Below are 22,185 nucleotides of genomic sequence, written 5' to 3'. Positions count from 1 at the left end.
TTCAATTTCTTACAGAGCCTGCAGCAATGGCTCTTCCCTTTTAATGGTGAGAAGGAACTTCTGATCCTGGCAGTGTTGCACTCGACATTCTACAGCGCTCTGTCGCTATCGCCCCTCTTGCCTGATTTAGTGCTCTAAGGGAAGTGGTAGCGCTTGATTTAGCACTCCACTTCCATCCTGGAGCGCTAAACCGAAAGTTCGCATCCGCTAGAACTGGGTAGTGCAGACAATACTTTTGCGCTCCCGCAAATATCATCACCCCAAACGAGGCGCTACACAATTTCTAGCCCAGAATGTTTCCACTTATGGGGAAGAGCATAACTAGAGGCCACCAATATAAGATAGTCATCAAGAAATCAAATAGGGAATTCAGAAGAAACTTCTTTACCCAAAGAGTGGTGAAAATGTGGAATTCACTACCACAGGGAATGGTTGAAGCGAATAGTGTAGATGCATTTAAGGGGAGGCTAGATAAGCATATGAGGGAGAAGGGAATAGAGGGTTATGCTGATAGAATTAGATGAGGAAAGATGAGAGGAGGCTCGGGTGAAGCATGGACTGGTTGGGCCGAATGGCCTGTTTCTGTACTGTGTATCCTATGTAATCCTATGTGGGGGGTGGGGGGGGGTGGTCATGGAGGGGAAGAATTTGGGGCAGGTCCCTATGTTCCCATCCCTTCCTGGCCTCCTTTAGAGTGGGCGGGGTAGGGGGGTGTGGGTAGGGCCGGTGATTATTGAAGCAGGCGTACTTATTATTCAAAGGTTGTAAGTGGGCCTCACAGTACTGTATTTTGATGGTGATAATCTAAGAGAGAGATTGCCTTTTTTGTACGTGTGGTATCGACTGAAAGTGTAAATTGTTTAGTGACGATTTAGGCCAGACTGGTCTACCCACCCCACCCCCGCCTTTCTAACATAATGGTAATGTGCCACCTCAAAATCTCACGGGCCTCTGTAGTGCTTTTAATGGCATGGGTGTGCATCCCTGCTATTCAAATTCCTGAGATTTGGGATCAGTTAAAGTTGAGGGAAAACTGGTAAAGGGAAGTCCAGTCTGACCACACTTCAAGCAGTGAAGCAGGTTTTCAGAATGTTTAGGTCATGAAGTTTTTCAGATACACTATACAGGTAGGCAAGAATAAGAATTTGACATATCTCAGATTTAACTTCAAAGGTATTTACAAAACTGAAGTTATGTTACTGACCAGTACACACTTCCCTGGACAACCAGCAAAGATGAATGCAAGTGACAGATTTGCTTAGCGGTTTAGGGGCAGAAATTGCCATCCACCCCAAACGGGGCATACTTACTGATTTTTTACAAGTTTTTCTCTTCCCCCCCCCTCCTGCCCCCCAATCCATGGGGCGGAGACTTGACCGATATTGAGCACTTTAATTTTTTTTTGCAGCGGGGCAATGTTCTCGGCAGGTGTGGGGCAGTGCCGTTCTGTCGGGACGACCACTGCTCTGAGTCATCAGCTCGTCGCTGATGATGTCAGCGCAATACGAACGTGCCGTGTCACACGTCCCTCCCCTTCCGTTAAAGGGGAGGGTTGCTGCAAACACTGCATATATTTTATTTTGGGTCCACTGAGCCACCAGGGAGTGTTTTGGCCGGGCCTCCGACATGGCCCCCAAGATGGCTACCATTGACTGGCCAACCTCGGAGTCGGACGACAATTAAAATAAAATGTAGGCGCCAGCAATGCGCCCTCCCATTTAAGGATGGACGCGCCGCCCAGGAACACATAGGATCCCGCAGGGGAAAGCTGTCAGTGACACCGACCGGAGGCCACTCTGCTCTCGCGAGGCAATTGCCCATGGGGTCAGTAAGGGCGTCAGCGCGTGCCCGACGAGGCGGGAACACTGATGGTGCGGAAACCCTTCCTGCCGCTCCCGGCCCGGGTGCAATTTAGGACAGGTTGGCTCTTCGAGGCGGTAATGGAGCTCATAGAGGGCAGCAATTTCAGCCCCATATGCTCGCCGTTGAGTCAGAATACCCAAGTTACACTTCAGGACTTAAGCACATAATCTTGGCCGAGGGAGCACTGCAATGCTGGAGAGGCCTTCCCGACCGAGGGCAGACGGATGGGCCAACCCGTCCAAAATTGCCCCCGGGCTGGAAGTGATGGGAACAAATTTCCACTCCGCATGTTTTACCACCGCGTCAGGCACGTGCCGACTCCTAACCAACCGGCAGCGAACCCCTTTCCGCCTCCCACGCAGTATTGCCCCGCAGAAGCGGCGCTGCAGCTGGTCGGTGCCACTGACAGCTTTCCACAGTGGGGAGCTGTCTGTGACTGGGCGGCGCGACCGGCCTTAAAGAGGAGGCCGCACTGCCAGCGACTCCATTCTATTTATTTTTGTCGGCTGACTGCCTGGTCAGCCCGACAATTATGCCCCCGGGTTCGGCAGGGCCTTCAACAGGCAGCCTGGCACCTCCTCATGGTTGCCGGGCTGCTGGGCCAACCAAAACCCTCCCATGTGACCCAGTGAGCCTAACTGACCTTGTTGCAGAGCTTGCAGCAGCCCTCCCCTTTAACTGAAGGGGAGGGACGTTGTAACGTGGCATGTTCGCGTCGCGCTGACATCATCAACATGGCGCTGATGACTGGTCGGGGTAGTCGACCTGCAGCAAGGGCACTTCCGCCCCACAGTTGCTACAACTTCTGCCCCAACCAAAAAATAATAATTCTATCAGCTGAATTTCTCCGGTATCTCCGCCCTATGAGTTGGGGAGGAGAAAACATTTAAAAAAACAGAAGGTGCGCTCCATTTGGGTCGGGGGTCAATTTCGGCCCCGCTGTCTTTCAGATGTGACGTTCAACTGAGACCCTGTGGGCCCCATATTGGTGGCCTTACCGCATGCTGCCGCCGACTGCCGCCGAGTTTTGTTGCCGGTCTCCCCTCTCTGCCATTTTCCACTTGGGCTGGTGTGGATGGGAGGGTAATACCACTGGGAACCGTCCGCTGACGTCCTCTGGTGGCCAAGTAGCGTAAGTGGCCTCCTGCCCACCAAGCTGCCAGATTGGTGCGGGTGGGAATCGGCACCAACAGGGGGAAGGACCACTGTGTGGAGGCTGTTCTAACCCCGACAAAAGGTTTTGTGAACATATTTAAAAAACATTTTTACAGCGATTTACCTGGATGAGGTCCCCTGAAGGTGTTGTAGTCTTTTTTGCAATTACTTTTATTTGCAGGTTTTCAACCCTCCGTGCGCCCGACTTCATCCTCAGCAGCATTTGGGCGGCAGGCGCATTTGCCGCCGAAATTGAGAGTTCCCGCCCGCAGCCGCCCAGATTGACGGCGTAAGCCGTTGCTTGGCCACCGGGCGGTACTGTCACCTCTTTTAGAGGAATCTTCCAGGCAAAGTACTGCCCGGTCTCTCGGCGGCCATCAGCGGTGCTGTGGTTGGGCCTTGGGTTTAACCAAGCTCGGGGCCCTGTGTGCCTGAAACAAAAGCAAAAAATGCTGAACATTAAACAGGTCAAGCATTGAACAGGTATGGAGAGAACAGATGAGCTAACGTTTCAGATGTTTACCCTTCGCCAGAATATTTTATCCTGTCTGTCTGCTAAGGTGACTGCAAAAGATCCCATGGCACCATTCACAACTGCAGCCAAGTGACCTGGCCAACATGTATCCCTTAGCCAACATCACCAGAATAATTAAAGGGGAGGGCTGCTGCGAGCTCTGCAGCAAGTTCAGTTAGGCTCACCATCCTCCGCCATTTCTGCCATCTCTGTCATGTATAAACTGACCTAAGTTGTACACCGTGAGAACACTGACCACTAGGTGTTGAACTTGTGGGGGCCCTCCTAACCTGGACTTTCAGGTATAAAAGGGGACGCTCCACCCACCTTCATCACTTCAGTGCTGGAATAAAGGTTAATGGTCACAGAGTGACCTTCTCTCAAGTATGGGCCTCGTGTGCATTTGTACTGTATAGTAAGGACATACCATTGGCGACGAGAAACTGGGATTTAAACCACGCGAGCATGGCCACTAGCAGCACAGACGAGAGGTACTGTGTTGGTGAGGATTGGGACGATTTTATTGAGACTGAAGCAAAGTTTTGTCACTAAGGAATGGCTGGGGCAGGATTCGGTCGACAAACGCAGAGCTCATCTCCTGACGGTTTGTGGATCCAGGACGTACTCCATGATGAAGGACCTTCTAGCGCCAGAGAAGCCGGCAGACAAGACTTTTGAAGAGCTCAGTAAGTTGATCGGGGAACACTTTAAACCAGCAAGCAGCAAGCATATGGCGAGACACCGGTTTTACACGCACCGGCGGCGAGAAGGGCAAAGCGTTCCAGACTTTGTGGCAGACCTCCGGCGACTGGTGAGCCTATGTAAGCCCCAGATGCATACAGAGCGGAGATGCTGCGAGACTTTTTTATTGAGGGCATCGGGCACGCTGGGGTTTTCAGGAAACTGATTGAGACCAAAGACTTGACCCTGGAAACGGCGGCTTTGATGGCCCAGACATTCATCTCAGGGGAGGAAGAGACCAGAATGATGTTTGACAAAAATCTTGGTTTAAATGCAGCAAATGGACAGGGAGTCAACATTGTTAATGAGGCACACAGTTCTCCAGGCAGACAGGGGCAATCGGACATGCCCGAGCATGTAGTCGAACCCAAAGGGGGAATTCAACAGAGACAATGGCTAGCTGAACGGCGATTCATGCCATCGCAAGGGACAATGCGGCCAGTAATGGGGCCATCAACACCTATCAATGGTGCGTTTAAGGACAGTTACAGAGACAGTCAGAGACAATCGACTGGAAATGGACCTTTTGTTTCCAACAACGGCTCATGTTGGAGGTGTGGAGGCAAACACCCAGCCAGAGCTTGCAAGTATCAGCAATATACCTGCAGAAATTGCAACGTCAGCAGTCATTTGGTGCGTATGTGCAGGAAGCCTGCAGCCAGGTTGATGTACGAGGAGGACGGGCCCGATGTAAGCCCTAAGAGGCCAAATGGATATTGGGGGAAATCGCTGGAAGCTGAAGTTCAGCGAGTTCATGTGGAGCACATACACAGTTCATACACCAGGACGCCACCGATAATGGTGAAAGTGCTCCTCAATGGACCAGTATCAATGGAGCTAGAGACGGGGGCCAGCCAGACCCTGATGAGTATCAAACAGTTCGACAAGTTGTGGACGTCCAAGGCCAGGAGGTCAAAATTATTGCCGATTGACACACAGCTACGGACATATAAAAGGAGATCATTCCGGTGCTCGACAGCGCCACGGTAGTCGTGACCCATAAAGATTCGGAGAACAGGTTGCTACTCTGGATTGTCCCGGGGGATGGTCCCGCACTGCTGGGGAGGAGTTGGCTTGCTGTCATGAACTGGAAATGGGGTGATGTCAATGCAATTTTTCTGTGGAGCGAATATCATGCTCACAGGTCCTGGACAAATTTGACTCACTATTTCAATCCGGCATTGGCACTTTCATGGGGACCAAGGTAGTGATTCACATAAACCCGGACGCCAGGCCAGTACACCACAAGGCCAGAGCGGTGCCGTACGTGATGCGGGAAAAGATGGAAGGCGAATTGGACCGCCTGCTGAGGGAAGGCATCATCTCGCCAGTCGAATTCAGTGACTGGGTGAGCTCGATTGTGCCGGTGCTCAAGGTGGATGGGTCGGTCAGGATATGTGGTGATTACAAGGCCACCATCAATCGGGTGTCACTCCAAGACCAGTCTCCTCAAGTCGATTCCAAGGATGGTGGTTTTTGAAGACGACATCCCCATCACGGGTTGCAATGCTGAAGAACACCTCCACAATCTGGAGGAGGTGCTATGCAGACTGGTCTGAGTAGGTCTGCGACTGAAAAAGGCGAAGTGTGTCTTCCTAGCTCCAGAGGTAGAATTCCTAGGGATGAGGGTAGCAGCAGATGGGATCAGACCTACTGCGTCCAAAACGGAAGTGATCCAGAGAGCACCCAGACCCCTAACACGACGGAGCTGCGTTCGTTCCTGGGGCTCCAGAACTGTTTTGATAAGTTTCTTCCCAAATTGAGCACGCTGTTAGTGCCGCTACACTTGCTCCTATGCAAAGGTCGCGAATGGGTCTTGGCGGGGACAGCCAGGAAAGGGCTTTTGATACAGCACGCAATTTATTATGCCAACAATCTGTTAACGCTATATGACCCACGTAAGAAACTTGTTTTAACGTGCGATGCGTCGTCCTATGGGGTTGGGTGTGTGTTGCAGCATGTTTATGCCAAGGGTCAGTTACAGCCGGTAGCTTATGCCTCCAGAAGTCTGTCCCAGGCAAAAAGGGGCTACGGGATGGTAGAAAAGGAAGCGCTTGCATGTGTGTATGCAGTACAATAAATGCACCAGTACCTGTTTGGCAGGAAATTTGAGCTGGAGACAGATCACAAACCCCTTGCGTCCCTTTTGGCCGACAACAAGGCCATAAATGCAAATGCGTCGGCCCGCATACAAAGGTGGGCACTCACGTTAGCCGCCTATGACTATGCAATTCAGCACAGACCGGGCACTGAAAACTGCGCTGATGCACTCAGCAGACTCCCACTAGCCACCACCGAGGGGGCAACCGAGCATGCTGCTGAGATGGTCATGGCTGTTGAAGCTTTCGAAAGCGAAGGCTCACCCGTGACAGCCCGTCAGATCAAAGTGTGGACAAATAGAGACCCGCTACTGTCTTTAGTCAAGAAATGTGTCCTGAATGGGGACTGGGCAGCCACGTACGGGGCATGCCCTGAGGAATTTAAATCATTTCACAGGCGCAAGGATGAACTCTCGATTCAGGCCGATTGCCTACTATGGGGGAACCGAGTAGTCATGTCCCAGATGGGCAGAGAGGCGTTCATCCGAGAACTCCACAAGGAGCACCCGGGCATTGTCATGATGAAGGCAATTGCCAGGTCACGTTTGGTGGCCAGGGATAGATGCAGACCTGGAATTTTGTGTTCACAGGTGCAACACATGTGCCCCCCTTAGCACCTGGTCCTGGCCCACCAAGCCATGGTCACGCATCCATGTGGACTACACGGGTCCCTTCATGGGAAAAATGTTTTTGGTTGTAGTAGACGCCTACTCCAAATGGATCGAGTGTGACATTTTAAATTCAAGCACATCCTCTGCCACAGTAGAAAGTCTACGGGCAATGTTCGCCGCCCATGGTCTACCGGACGTCTTGGTCAGCGACAATGGCCCGTGCTTCACAAGCATTGAGTTCCAGGACTTCATGGCAGGAAATGGTATCAACCATGTCAGAACGGCACCGTTCAAGCCGGCCTCAAACGGCCAGGCGGAATGAGCAGTGCAGATAATCAAACAGGGGATGCTCAATTCCCTACAAAGCCGCTTATCACGCCTCCTGTTGGCCAATAGATCCCGACCACACTCGCTCACAGGGGTTCCACCCGCAGAGCTGCTAATGAAAAGGATGCTCAAAACCAGGTTGTCCCTCATACACCCCACCATGAAAGAAATTGTTGAGAGCAGGCACCGGTCACAATGTGACTACCATGACGGGAATGCGAGGGCGCGATATATTGATGTCAATGACCCTGTCTTTGTCCTCAATTACACTGCAGGGCCCAAATGGCTCGCAGGCACTGTGATTGCCAAAGAGGGGAATAGGATTGTGGTAGTTAAACTTACCAATGGACAAATCTGCCGCAAACACGTGGATCAAACAAAAAGGAGGTTCAGCAACCCCATAGAAGAAGCAGAGGAGGTGACCGAACACCGGAACCAAGTGGAGGAGAGCCCAGTCACTGTGGGCAGTCCGGACAGGCCTGAGGCACCGCAAACAGCAGACACTCAGGCCAGCACCCAACAACCAGAACCCCAACTCAGGCGCTCTACAAGGGAGCGTAAACCACCTAAGGAAGCATATACATGCTTTGGAGGGGTGCAACAAATGTTCACTAGATTGATTGCTTGGATGAGAAGGCTGTCCGATGAAAAGAGATTGAGTAGAATGGGCCTATAATCTCTGGAGTTTAGAAGAATGAGAGGTGATCTCACTGAAATGTGAAAAATTCTTAAACGGCTTGACAGGGTAGATGCTGAGACGCTGGCTCGAGAGCCCAGAACTAAGGGTCATAGGGGCCGAAATTGATAGCCCTACCGCCGGTTTCTGCCGAGTTTTCTCGGCGGTTTCCCCGTTTTTTTGGCACTCTCCCCTCTGTGGGAGATTGGTGAGGCCTTCACGCCGGCGGTTTGGAAGGTGCGCAGGTGTGCAATGCCGAAAAAAATCCTCCCGCCCAAGATTCATCTGAACGGTCCTCCGCTCCTGCAGGAGAAAAGACCGCCGCATGGAAGCAGGTCTTACCTGGGCGGTCGGTATGAAGACCTGCAAGAAAAGGTAAGTGAGATTTTCTTTAACTTCTTTTGCAGCGATTTTGTGTGAAAGTGTCCTGAAGGTTTTGTGATTTTTTTTGTTTTTTTATCTTTTGAACATTTTTTTTTTGTGCGTTCCCCCCCCCTTCCGTAGGCCCAACTCCAGCCTCGGCGTAACTTTCTCCAGGATTCCCTCTACCGCCAGAATCGGCATGTAATGCCCATTTTTGCCACCGGGCGCTTTTTTCCTCCTCTTTTGACTAATGTTCCGCCCAAAGTACTGTCAGGTTCATAGCAGTCTTTTCAACGGTAAATGGGCGGAACTTGCCTTTGATCAATTTCGACCCCATAGTCTCAGGATACGGGGTTAGCCATTTTGGACTGAGGTGAGGAGAAAGTTGATGTAGAAGTTCAGCCAAGATCTTATTGAATAGCTAGGAGAAGGTTCGAGGAGCCGTATGCACTACTCCTGCTCCTATGTTTTATCTAGTCCCTGGGAGTGGTGATAACTTGGGGCAGACAGGAGGGAAAGGGGCCAAGACCAAGCTCCACTTGCCCTCCACCCCTCCCCCTGATGGCATTTTCATTGGGTGGATAGGGAAGGAATGGCCAGCAGCACTCCCAGTAGAGACTGTTCACACTCATTTTGCATAAAACTGGCATAGGGCATAGGGAGGAATCCTCTGTCGGATTTGGAACCGAACCTTGTTCCCAGCAGTGAATAGATTATATACGCATCCACATTACCACCCAGTCCACCATTTGATATTCACTATTACTGTGTTAACATCAGCTTTACATTTGTTATTTTGATCTTAGGTCTCTAACCTGTTTGCTCGTGATGAATTAGATGAAGTCACTAGTGACCTAATATCCATAATGAAGAAGGAATATCCTCGTAGGCCACCAACCAGTGAAAACCTGTACGAGTACTTCATGACTAGAGTTCGTCAGAATCTTCATGTAGTGCTTTGTTTTTCACCAGTGGGAGAGAAATTCCGAAATCGAGCACTGAAGTTTCCAGCACTCATTTCAGGCTGCACCATGGACTGGTTCAGTCGTTGGCCCAAAGATGCTCTCATTGCTGGTGAGTCTGGGAACAATACAGCAGATCTACAAAATTAATATTTTTGCAGAATGTTATTTGTTTAAAATTTAGAAAGATTATTCCAAAAAAACTATTTAGTGAGTAATGTGGAACAGAAAAGTAATTTTTCTGATAGTGAACTTTTAGTATGAGCACTGAAGGTGCTTAATTTATTTTAAAGCAGCATTAAATGTGCCAATGCCTGCCTTAAAATAATGAAAGCAGGAATTTGGACTACGGTCTCAACAGAGTTAAAGGAATTTATTTTTGTCAAACAGAAGTGACATTTGTTTACTTTTGATGTACACTTGTATGCTTTTTTCCTTCTCACTATGTGCTGCTGCCATATAAAATATAATTTAATTACAGAGCAAACTTATGCTATGTCACTAACTCAGTGAGTACTTCATGCTGGTTTCAATGCAGCTTTTATACAGTTGTTTTAGTATCTTAGGCACTGGCCCAGTGCTGGATGAGTGATATCAAACATGGTAACTGTCTGAGGGATACTTTTGAGGAAGTGAAGATCTGGTTAGTCTGTTGAATATCCAAACGTCACTTTGTTTTTCCTTTTTCTGATTAAAAAAAATCTATCAATGATAAAGTTAAAAAACTGCTTAAAAATGACAAAAAACAATTTTAATGTAAAAATTCAAAGTTGCCTTCCACGATCGGTGGGTACTAGAGGAACTGGAGTGCAGTATCACCCCAGACAATAGAATTCTAATTTTTTTTAAAGAAAAAAAAAAATCAAAGTTTTCTCTCATAAAGTTCTACCACAAATTTTATGCCATCAACATTTGTATTTCCCCTTGAGGCTTTCATATACTGATGTATTTTTTCTCTAAAACAAGTGAAGGAATGTTGGGTATACCACAGCTTAAGTTACTAACCGGTGCACCTACTTGTTTTCATTGTCATAAGCTTATAATATAGGCCATTCTTGAGTTACCATTTTTTGGATACTGATTTTTTTTTTATGTTGTTGGTCTGCTTTTGCTAAGTTTTCTGATTTGGCACTTATATGGTGGTCAACAGACAAATGTTCATTGGTGCACTGATCGGTATTAATAAAACAATTACTGGCAGTCAGAGGCCAGTGAGTGGCATGCCACGCATGTACACATACATAGCAATGTTACTTTCGCAAGAGCAACACAAGGAGACAGTGAAAATACGGCTATCTACCTTTTGCAGTATAAAATTGATGTAACTTAAACTGTACATTATCTTATTTCATCTTTGAGTTATCCAGGCATAAGTCAATTTGCATTTGGTATTTCATTATCTAATAAATAATCGAGTTTTTTTTATTGCTTTTTAACAGTATCTGAGCATTTTCTATCTTGTTATGGAATTGACTGCACCACTGAGGTTAAGCGAGAAGTGGTTCAATGCATGGGATCCTTCCAAGATGGAGTGGCTGAGAAATGTGTGGACTATTTCCAACGATATCGCCGATCTACTCATGTTACGCCAAAATCCTATCTCTCATTCATTCAAGGATATAAAGCAATCTACAAAGAGAAGCACTCTGAGGTCCAAACGTTAGCTAATAGGTAGGAATTTAATTCATTAAAACTTCTTCGCAGAAATAACTTAACTCATACCGTAAGATATTCTCATTTGAACTGACATTTACACTTTTATTCGTTCATGGGATGTGGGTGTCGCTGGCAAGGCCAACATTTATTGCCCATCCCTAATTGCATTTGAGAAGGTGGTGGTGAGCCCCCACTTTGATTCGCTGCAGTCCGTGTGATGAAGGCACTCCCACAGTGCTGTTGGGGAGGGAGATCCACGATTTCGACCCAATGACTTTGAAGGAACGGCAATGTATTTCCAAGTCAGGATGGTATGTGACTTGGACTAGAATTGGCAGGCGGTGGTGTTCCCATGCGCCTGCTGCTCTTGTCCTTCTAGGTGGTAGAGGGCATGGATTTGGGCGGTACTGTCAAAGAAGCCTTTTTCGAGTTGCTGCTATAGTGTTGATGGTACATACTCTAGCCACAGTGTGCCGGTGGTGGAAGGAGTGAATGTTTGAAGTGGATGGGGTGCCAATCAAGTGAGCTGCTTGGTCTTCGATCATGTCGAGCTTCTTAAAGCTGCACTCATCCAGGCAAGTGGAGGGTATTCCATCACACTCCTGACTTGTGCCTTGTAGATGGTGGAAAGGCTTTGTGAAGTCAGAAGATGAGACATTCGCCACAGAATATCCAGCCTCTAATCTGTTCTTGAAACCACAGTATTTATGTGGCTGGTCTAGTTAAGATTCTGGTCAATGGTGCCCCAGGATGTTGGGGGATTCAGCGATGGTAATGCCATTGAATGTCAAGGGCAGTAGTTAGACGCACTCTTGTTGGAAATAATCATTGCCTGGCACTTGTGTGGCATGAATGTTATTTGCCACTAATCAGCCCAAGCATGAATGTCATCCAGGTTTTGCTGCATGTAAGCATATCCTGCTTCCTTATCTGAAGAGTTGCAAATGGAATTGAACACTGGAATCATCAGCAAACATCCCCACTTCTGACCTTATGATGGAGGGAAGGTCATTGATGAAGCAACTGAAGATGGTTGGACTTAGGACACTGCCCTGAGTCTGCAGCGATGTCCTGGGGCTGAGATGATTGACCTCCAACAACTGTAACCATCTTCCTTTGTACGAGGTAAGCCTCCAGCCAGTGGAGAGTCTTTCCTCTGATTCCCATTGACTTCAATTCTACTAGGGCTCATTGATGCCACAGTCAGTCAAATACTGCCTTTATGTCAATGGTAGTCACTTTCACTTCACACCTGGAATTCATCTCTTTTGTCCATGGTTGGACCAAAGCTGTAATGAGATCTGGAGCTGAGTGGTGCTGGCGGAACACAAACTAAGCATCGGTGAGCAGGTTATTGTTGAGTAAATGCCGCTTGATAGCACTGTCGACAACACATTCCATTACTTTGCTGATGATTGAGAGTATACTGAGAGTAAGCAGAGAGTCGGGATAAATGGGTCCTTTTTGGGTTGGAAATCAGTGGTTAGTAGTGTGCCACAGGGATCGGTGCTGGGACCACAACTGTTTACAATAGACAGAGATGACCTGGAAGAGGGGACAGAGTGGAGTGTAACAAAATTTGCAGATGACACAAAGATTAGTGGGAAAGCGGGTTGTGTAGAGGACACAGAGAGGCTGCAAAGAGATTTAGATAGGTTAAGCGAATGGGCTAAGGCTTGGCAGATGGAATACAATGTCGGAAAGTGTGAGGTCATCCACCTTGGGAAAAAAAACAAAAAAAAGGAATACTATTTGAATGTGGAGAAATTACAACATGCTGCGGTGCAGAGGGACCTGGGGGTCCTTGTGCATGAAACTCTTTTTGGAGTTCACCTGCAAAAACATAAAACATTAAACGGTGCCACCCGACCTGGGTGACACTCCAGACATTTACAAGGCCCTTTTTTTTTTCCCCTTTTTTTTTTTGTGTTTTTCTTTTTTTGGGTTTTTTTTGGGCACTAAAATCACAATTTTCCCCAGTGCCCCCTATAAAAGGGAAGGGGGACACTAAAAGCACCGGCAATTAAAACAAATTAAACTTAAAAACGTAAAATCAAATTAAAATTTGGTTGCCGGGCGTGATGATGCACTCCAGTCCCTCCGGTGCCCACCTCTCGCGGAAGGCCGCGAGCGTACCGGTAGACACTGCGTGCTCCATCTCCAAGGACACCCTGGACCGGATGTAAGAGCGGAAGAGAGGCAGGCAGTCAGGTTGAACGACCCCCTTCCTTGTGCATGAATCCCAAAAAGTTAGTTTGCAGGTGCAGCAGGTAATCAGGAAGGCGAATGGAATGTTGGCCTTCATTGCGAGAGGGATGGAGTACAAAAGCAGGGAGGTCCTGCTACAACTGTATAGGGTATTGGTGAGGCCGCACCTGGAGTACTGCGTGCAGTTTTGGTCGCCTTACTTAAGGAAGGATATACTGGCTTTGGAGGGGGTACAGAGACGATTCACTAGGCTGATTCCAGAGATGAGGGGGTTACCTTATGATGATGGATTGAGTAGACTGGGTCTTTACTCGTTGGAGTTCAGAAGGATGAGGGGTGATCTTATAGAAACATTTAAAATAATGAAAGGGATAGACAAGATAGAGGCAGAGAGGTTGTTTCCACTGGTCGGGGAGACTAGAACTAGGGGGCACAGCCTCAAAATACGGGGGAGCCAATTTAAAACCGAGTTGAGAAGGAATTTCTTCTCCCAGAGGGTAGTGAATCTGTGGAATTCTCTGCCCAAGGAAGCAGTTGAGGCTAGCTCATTGAATGTGTTCAAGTCACAGATAGATAGATTTTTAACCAATAAGGGAATTAAGGGTTATGGGGAGCGGGCAGGTAAGTGGAGCTGAGTCCACGGCCAGATCAGCCATGATCTTTTTGAATGGCGGAGCAGGCTCGAGGGGCTAGATGGCCTATCCTGTTCCTAATTCTTATGTTCTTATGTTCTTATGATGGGGCGGTAATTGGCTGGATTGGATTTGTCCTGCTTTTCATGGACAGGGCATACCAGGGCAGTTTTCTACATTGTTGGGTAGATGCTAGAGATGTGGCTAGTTCTGGAGCACAAGTCTTTAGCCAGAAAGCCGGGGTGTTGTCGGGGCCCATAGCCTTTGCTTTATCCAGTGCGCTCAATCGTTTCTTGATATCAAGTGGAGTAAATCAAATTGGCTGAAAACTGGGTTCTGTGATGGTGACGACCTCTGGAGAAGGCCGAGATGGATCATCCATTTGGCATTTCTGGCTGAAGATGGTTGCAAATGCTTCAGCCTTGTCTTATTCCTGCTTCCACTTCCTGCTCCCTTGACCCTATTCCAACCAAACTGCTGACCACCCAACTTCCTTTTCTGGCTCCCATGTTAACTGACATTGTTAATGGTTCACTCTCCTTGGGTACTGTCCCCCACTCCCTCAAAATCTGCCGTCATCAGCAATCTCCTCAAAAAACAAACCCTCGGCCCCTCCGTCCTTGCAAACTACCGCCCCACCTCCAACCTCCCTTTCCTCTCCAAAGTCCTTGAATGTGTTGTCGCCTCCCAAATCTCTGCCCATCTTTCCCACAATTCCTTGTTTGAATCCCTCCAATCCAGATTCCACGCTTGCTACAGTACTCAAATGGCTCTCATCCAAGTCACAAATTGCATCCTTTATGACTGTGACAAAGGCAAACTATCCCTCCTGGTCCTTCTTGACATGACTGCAGCCTTTGACACGGATGACCACTCTATCCTTCGCCAATGCCTCTCCACTGACCAGCTGGGGACTGCACTTGCCTGGTTCCATTCTTATCTATCTAATCGTAGCCAGAGAATCATCTACAACGGCTTCTCTTCCTGCCCCCGCATCATTATCTCTGGTGTCCCCCAAGGATCTATCCTTGGCCCCTCCTATTTCTCATCTACACGTTGCCTCTTGGCAACATCATCTGAAAACACAGCGTCAGTTTCCACATGTATACTGACAACACTCAGCTCTACCTCACTACCACTTCTCTCGAACCCTCCACGGTCTCTAAATTGTCAGATTGCTTGTCCGACATCCCAACCTGGATGAGCAGAAATTTTCTCCAATTGAATATTGGGAAACCGAAGCCATTGTTTTTGGTTCCTTCCACAAACTCCGTTCCCTTGCCACTGACTCCACCCCCTCTCCCCAATTTCTGTCTGAGGCTGAATCAGACTGTTCGCAACCTTGGTGTTATATTTAACCCTGGAATAAGCTTTCAACCACAGATCTGCAACATAACTAAGACTGCCTATTTCCACCTCCGTAACATCGCCTGTCTCCGCCCTTGCCTCAGCTCATCTGCTGCTGAAGCTCTCATCCATGCCTTTGTTACCTCTAGACTTGACTATTCCAACGCATACTCTTGGCTGGACTCCCACATTCTACCCTACATAAACTAGAGGTGATCCAAAACTCGGCTGCCCGTGTCCTAACTCGCACCAAGTCCCGCTCAACCATCACTTGCTTGCTGACCTACATTGGCTTCCAGTTAAGCAACACCTCGATTTCAAAATTCTCATCCTATTTTCAAATCCCTCCATGGCTTCGTTCCTCCCTATCTCTTTAATCTCCTCCAGCGCCAGAACCCCCCCGAGATGTCTGCATTCCTATAATTCTGCCCTCTTGAGCATCCCTGATTATAATCGCTCAACCATTGGCGGTCATGCCTTCTGTTACCTAGATCCCAAGCTCTGGTACTCCCTGCCTAAACCTCTCTACCTCTCTTTCCTCCTTCAAGATTCTCCTTAAAACATACCTCTTTGATCAAGCTTTTGTTCACCTGCGCTAATTTCTACTTATGCGGCTCGGTGTCAATCCTGTGAAGCACCTTGGGACATTTCACTGTATTAAAGGTGCTATATAAATAAAAGTTGTTATTGTTGTTGTTGTTATGCACTCACATGCTGGGCTCCACTGCCATTGAGGATGAGGATGTTCATGGAGCCTCCTCCTCCTGTCAGTTGTTTAATGGTTCACCATTCATGACGGGATGTGGCAGGACTGCAGAGCTTTGATCTGATCCGTTGATTTAGGGATCGCTTAGCTCTGTTTATAGCATGCTGCTTCTATTGTTTAGCATGCATGTAGTCCTGTGCTGTAGCTTCACCAGGTTGGCATCACCAGGTGCTGTTCCTGGCATGGTCTTCTACACTCCTCATTGAACCAGGGTTGGTCGCCTGGCTTGATAATGTTTGAGTGAGGGATATGCCAGACCATGAGGTTATAGATTGTGGTGGAATACAGCTCTCATGCCTATGTAAGACTTTCTCTCCTTAATTAAGACAGGTCAAGACTTATTTACGACTTGACCAATATACGGGTCATTCAGGATCAAGCCTTAAGTACGACTTGACCAATATACGGGTTATTTAGAGTCAAGACTTATTTATGACTTGACTTATGTAAATGTCATTCCGGATCAAGTCATATTTATGACTTGACCAATGTAAAACTTGTCTTAATTAGGACAGAGTCGAAGCTTATCTCTACACTTTCAGAGTTAGAACTTGAGACAAAATGATGCAGACACAGGATGTTTCTTCAACCACCTCAATGCAGGGGTTCAATCTTTTACTTAGAATAATCAAGAGAAATACAAGAAATTCACAATTGCATTAAATGCAGAATAATCTCTTAATTATCAACTCGCTCCAACTGAATGCTACCCCAAACCAGGGGTTCAATCTTTTACTTAGAATATCAAAAGAAATACAAGCAATACAGATCGCATCAAATGCACAATAATTTCTTAATTATCATCTCGCACCAACCTATTCGCACCAACCTATCCCGTTAAATCCTTATAACAGTTACAATTGCCTATCCCCTTAGTGAATCATTAAAAAGCAAAGATACTCACGCAGAGTTAATTCCAGCCGTGATCAGTGATCAAAAAATAACTCCCTTCATTAGCTGATCAGAGTACTGCTTCTCTAAGACTGCAGCAGCACCGGACACCTGCACCCACCACCCCCCCCTGCCCATGTCCCAACCATTATACAGTTTTTCTGGATGTGAGCCAAATGTGTGTACGTAATTGTACAGTTTAAAGCAAAGGAAATGTTCTTAAACAAATCTTTTCATCAGTAGAAATCTTGTCATTTCTTATTGCCATAGCTTTCTTCACAGTTCGTAGACAATTCAAGGATGTCTCTTACTGCCTGTGAGAATGTGTCTTCGCAGCCGTGGGATCTCTCAAATGTTCATTTTTGCTCAAAGCATTTTGGGTCATTAAAAATAGTCAAGCAAGCAGTTATTAGCAGAAAAATTAGACGAAATCAATCGAAATAAAATGCTGTAGTCTTACAATGCCCAGTTTTGAGCTGCTAGATCTGTTCTGAATCTATCCCATTTAACACAGTGGCAGTGCCACACAACACGAAGGAGGGTGTCCTCAGTGTGAAGATGGGACTTTGTCTCCACAAGGATTGTGCGATGGTCACTGCTACCAATACTGTCATGGACAGATGAATTTGCGATAAGCAGATTGGTGAGGTTGAGGTCAAGTAGGTTTTTCCCTCGTGTTGGTTCTCTCACCATCTGCTACAGGCCCAGTCTGGCAGCTATGTCCCTCGGTGACTTGGTCAACTCGATCAAGTGGTGGTGCTACGCAGCCACTCTTGTTCATGGACATTGAAGGCCTCCACCTAGAGTACATTCTGTGCCTTGCTACCCTCAGTGCTTCTTCCAAGTGGTGTTCAACCTGGAGGAGTGCTGATTCATCAGCTGAGGGAGGGTGGTAGGTGGTAATCAGCAGGAGGTTTCCATGCCCGTGCTTGACCTGATCCCATGAGATTTTATAGGGTCCAGAGTCACTCCCTCCTGACTGTATACCACTGTGCCACCATCTCTGGTGGATTTGTCCTGCCAGTGGGACAGGACATACCCAGGGATGGTGATGGAGTAGCCTGTGACATTGGCAGAAAGGTATGATTCTGTGAGTATGACTGTGTCATATTGTTGCTTGACTAGTTTGTGGGACAGCTTTCTCAATTTTGGCACAAGTCCCCAGATGTTAGTGAGGAGGACTTTGCATGGTCGACTGGGCTGGGTGTGTCATTGTCATGTCGGAAGCCGATGCCAAGGTCGATGCCGGGTAGTCTGTCCAGTTTTATTCTTATTATTGTTTCTTGCAGCCTCTGAGTGGCTTGTTAAGCCATTTCAGAGGGCAGTTGAGAGTCAACCACTTTGCTTTCGGTCTGGAGTCACATATAGACCAGACCAGGCAAGGACGGCAGATTTCCTTCTCTAAAGGGTATTAGTGAACCAGATGGGTTGCTATGACCATCCTGTAGTTTTATGGTCAGCAAGAAAGCTTAAGCTTCCTTTAGGTGCATTGTTTGTCAATTAGCTACCAGTGGGTAGAGTGAAAAAGAAGGAAAAGTAACCAGGCAGAGAGGGACGAAGGAGTAGTATTCATAACATCTGTGAAGGTGTTATATGGGCTGCTCTGTTCCCCTTAAGCTGTGTGGCTACGCAGAGCTCCAGGGGTCCCACGCAGCCGCCTTGTCGGCTTTTAAATTGAAAATGCTATTTTAAATGAGCCGTGCAGCCCATTAAAGGGGCCACGCACCCCCAAAACAAATTACAGGGAACATTTTCCCCAGCACTACTGAGGAGAATAGCGTGGATATTGTGTCTAGCATTTGGAATGGAGGTACATGTGAGGTTTTTTTTAAATGCACATGCATAACCATCCACAAACAGGTGACCTTCCCTACAAACAAGCAGTTTTCTTGGCTTCATTCCTGTACTGTTAGACTCATCGCAAACACTTAAATACCACTGAGTCTTCTTCTACTACTCTTCCACCCTGAAATTATAGACCATCGTACCATTGAATTATTGACCCTAAAGTCAAGAGGAAACTGTGTTGTTATAATCTGCTTTTGGATTTGTGAGCTATTGAACAATGTTGTTAACAAAATGATAATTTTTAAACAGCAAATTCTTAAATTTCATCGAACAGCTTGTAAAATTGTGAAACTGTTAAACAGAAAGCAGTACTTAATTAATTCAAGCATAGCACTGAAGTTTATTTATCCTATTTCAGGAAGAATTAAATGAAGATGCTTTTCCAAAAAGTTTGTTAAATAAGATTTGTTTCCTACAGAATGAATACTGGCCTAGAGAAATTGAAGGAGGCCTCGGAATCAGTGGCTGCTCTAAGTAAAGAACTGGAGGTGAAAGAGAGAGAATTACAAGTAGCCAACGAAAAGGCTGATGCGGCATGTACTTTTCATAAAATAATATTTATAGAATTTATCAGTTCTTTTGCACCTTTGCTTCATTGTCGATGTAGTTAGAAGACTTGTATCTTGTAACTCAGTGTCAGCCATCACCTCTGAGTCAGAAAGTTGTGGGTTCAAGTCCTACTCCAGTGCCTTGGGCACAAAAACCTAGGCTGACACTTGCAGTGCAGTACTGAGGGAGTGCTGCACTGTCAGAGGTGCCATCTTTCACATGAGATGTTAAACCGAGCCCCTGTCTGACTTCTCACGTGGACGTAAAAGATCCCATGGCACTATTTCGAAGAAGAGCAGGGGAGTTATTCCTGGTGTCTTGCATTTCAAGCAACATCACTAAAACATCTGGCCATTATCATATTGCTGTTTGTGCTGTATGTGCAAATTGGCTGCTGTGTTTCCTACTTTACAACAATGACTACACTTCAAAAAATATTTCATTGGCTGTGAAGCGCTTTGGGATGGTGGTTGTGAAAGGTGCTACATAAATGCAAGTCTTTCTTTATCTAACGTGCACCTGTAGCATCACATGTCCTTAGGGCAAAAATTCACAATTGTCTTTGAGAAACACAAAGGTCCTAAAAATTTGTGAAATAGCACATCTTGGTGTAAGTATTCAGATGCACCATCCCCTGACCTCTGCTGCTAACACTGCTACAGTTTGTAAGGCGCAGGGGCAGTTCTGCACTTTGTATGCTTTCAGCAGGATTAGGATACATTTGTCATATCCCCTCCTTCACCCTCCACCAAAGAGATTAGAAAGTCCAGCAAAAGAAGTAATCAGCTAGAAAGTGCTGAGGTTCCCAGCCCTGGAAGAAACATTTAGATGCTGGAAATAGGGGGCACATTTCAAACTTTAAAAAAAAATCCGTTCACAGGGGTGGGCAGATCCTCTACCCTGCTAGGCCATCCTGGAATCTTTGACGCTCGGCTGGGATTCAGTATAACTAGGTTCTCACCTAGTTTCTAGCTGTTCAGACAGACTCCCACCAAAGCTACGGTAAGAGTTCACCTGAATGGCCATGAATTTTTGGGGAATAATTGTTAATTTAATCATTTGCCCACTACCCAATTGATTAAAGATAAACCAACTAAAAGCAGTTCCTTTAACCTGATAGGTTAAAAAAAAACACTAATCAACAACTGGCAATTTCACAAAATCAACCAATCCAATTGGTAATTTTTTTCAAATTCACAAACCAGCAAGTACTCACTTTTAATCGCTCCACCATCGGTGGCTGTGCCTTCGGCTGCCAATGTCCGAAGCTCTGGAATTCTCTCCCTAAACCTCTCCGCCTCTCTATCTCTCTTTCCTCCTTTAAGATGCTCTTTAATCCTAATATCACTTTACGTGACTCAGTGTCAAATTTTGTTTTATAATGCTCCTGTGAAGCACCTTGGAATATTTTACTACGTTAACTGCGCTTTATGATACCATCAGAGGAAATTCTCCCCATAGTTTCATGCAAACAGTTTGTCTTTTAAGTGTTTGAGTGCTGCATTTTATTTAAAAGGAATAGACTGACCCAAATCTGGTGCAACCAAATTAGGTAAAATTTGGGTAGTCAACAAATTGATCTAAACCAGATAATTTCTGGTTATTTTCAGTTTGCAATCTGTTTTTTTTAAAGATCAATCTTGATAGCTATTTGATTTTGTCTTGTATGTTTTATTCCTCTTTCAGGTTTTAAAAGAAGTAACTGTGAAAGCTCAAGCTTCTGAAAAGGTAAAGGTAGAAGTTCAAAAGGTAAAAGATAAAGCTCAGGCCATTGTAGACAGTATATCAGCAGACAAGGCCATTGCAGAAGAGAAGCTGGAAGCTGCAAAACCAGCCTTAGAGGAGGCTGAAGCAGCTCTACAAGTAAGTAAAGGTCACCTGCTGTTGCTGTCTTTGATATTCAGAATATTTGTTTCAGAGGGACATTTGCTCAAATGTTAATTCATTTTCTGTTTAACAGAAACAGTTGAATTAAAACTGAAGGTGTCACATGAACTGTTGGGCGAAACATTCTGAGGCCCTGCACCTTTGCTGGGGCTCACAAGCAGCAGGCAGCTTATGGGAAACATTGTGATTTTTCATCCACTTATGTCACTAGATGGAAAGTTGTGAGCAAAGCTCCTACGCCAACTTGTCTACTAAGTGGCAGGTGGCCTCTGTCCATTCCTAGCAGCAGGATGGGTTCAGTAATTTTATCAGTCATGTTGTATATTGAGACTGGGTGGCACATTGAGTTAGCAAATGCTCATGAACTCAGCAAGATTAACACCTCTGTAATAACAGTGGTCAAAGGAATTACATTGGGACATTATGCCCTAGTTACTAATATTACACAACATGTCCATTATGATGAAAATGGTGCATAGATTTTCTACCTCTTATTCCCACCTCCAAATATTGTTTTGTGCAGACATTGCTCTTTCAAAGCAGCCACTGTAGCCAGAGACCAGACAATTTAGGACATATATATTAGGAAAGAAATGGTAGGAAGATTGGTACACGATAGTTCAGTGGCATCGGACCCAAAATGTTGAGTTTATTTTTCTACAGGTTGGATTTCAAAGACTTGCGGTAACTGAACAGCCTAGGAACCAAGCAAAATTTCAGTTAGAACCTTCAGTAGCTACACGGCTTAAGCATGTCTATTAGATAAAAGAGGATGCATCTCTTATTTTCTTCAGTTGTGTTTTGATATATTTTTTCCTGTATTTTTGAATACAGACCATTAAACCATCTGATATTGCCACTGTCCGTACGCTGGGTAGACCACCTCACCTCATTATGCGCATCATGGACTGCGTACTGCTGCTGTTCCAACGGAAAGTAAACACTGTGAAAATTGATGTTGAGAGGAGCTGCACCATGCCTTCCTGGCAAGAGTCTCTGAAGCTCATGACAGCAGGAAACTTTCTGCAGAATCTCCAGGTAGCCAAATCATTTATAGACATCAACGGGGAGAAATTCGGGAACGCTCCGA

General features: G+C 46.4%; 1 protein-coding gene across 1 annotated transcript in view; it reads left to right on the top strand.

Annotated features, from left to right (window-relative positions):
* dnah5 (dynein, axonemal, heavy chain 5) overlaps positions 1–22,185 on the top strand; it is a 457,249-nt gene that overhangs the window by 328,831 nt on the left and 106,233 nt on the right. Inside the window, 5 exon segments of the mRNA XM_070880791.1 lie at positions 9,156–9,423; positions 10,751–10,982; positions 19,078–19,192; positions 20,895–21,071; positions 21,930–22,133. Coding sequence (XP_070736892.1) covers positions 9,156–9,423; positions 10,751–10,982; positions 19,078–19,192; positions 20,895–21,071; positions 21,930–22,133 — 996 coding nt within the window.

Source organism: Pristiophorus japonicus, chromosome 5 (genome assembly GCF_044704955.1).
Source record: "Pristiophorus japonicus isolate sPriJap1 chromosome 5, sPriJap1.hap1, whole genome shotgun sequence".
Lineage (NCBI taxonomy): Eukaryota > Metazoa > Chordata > Chondrichthyes > Pristiophoridae > Pristiophorus > Pristiophorus japonicus.
Note: the sequence above shows the minus strand (reverse complement) of the source record. Positions and strands in the feature narration are given on the sequence as shown.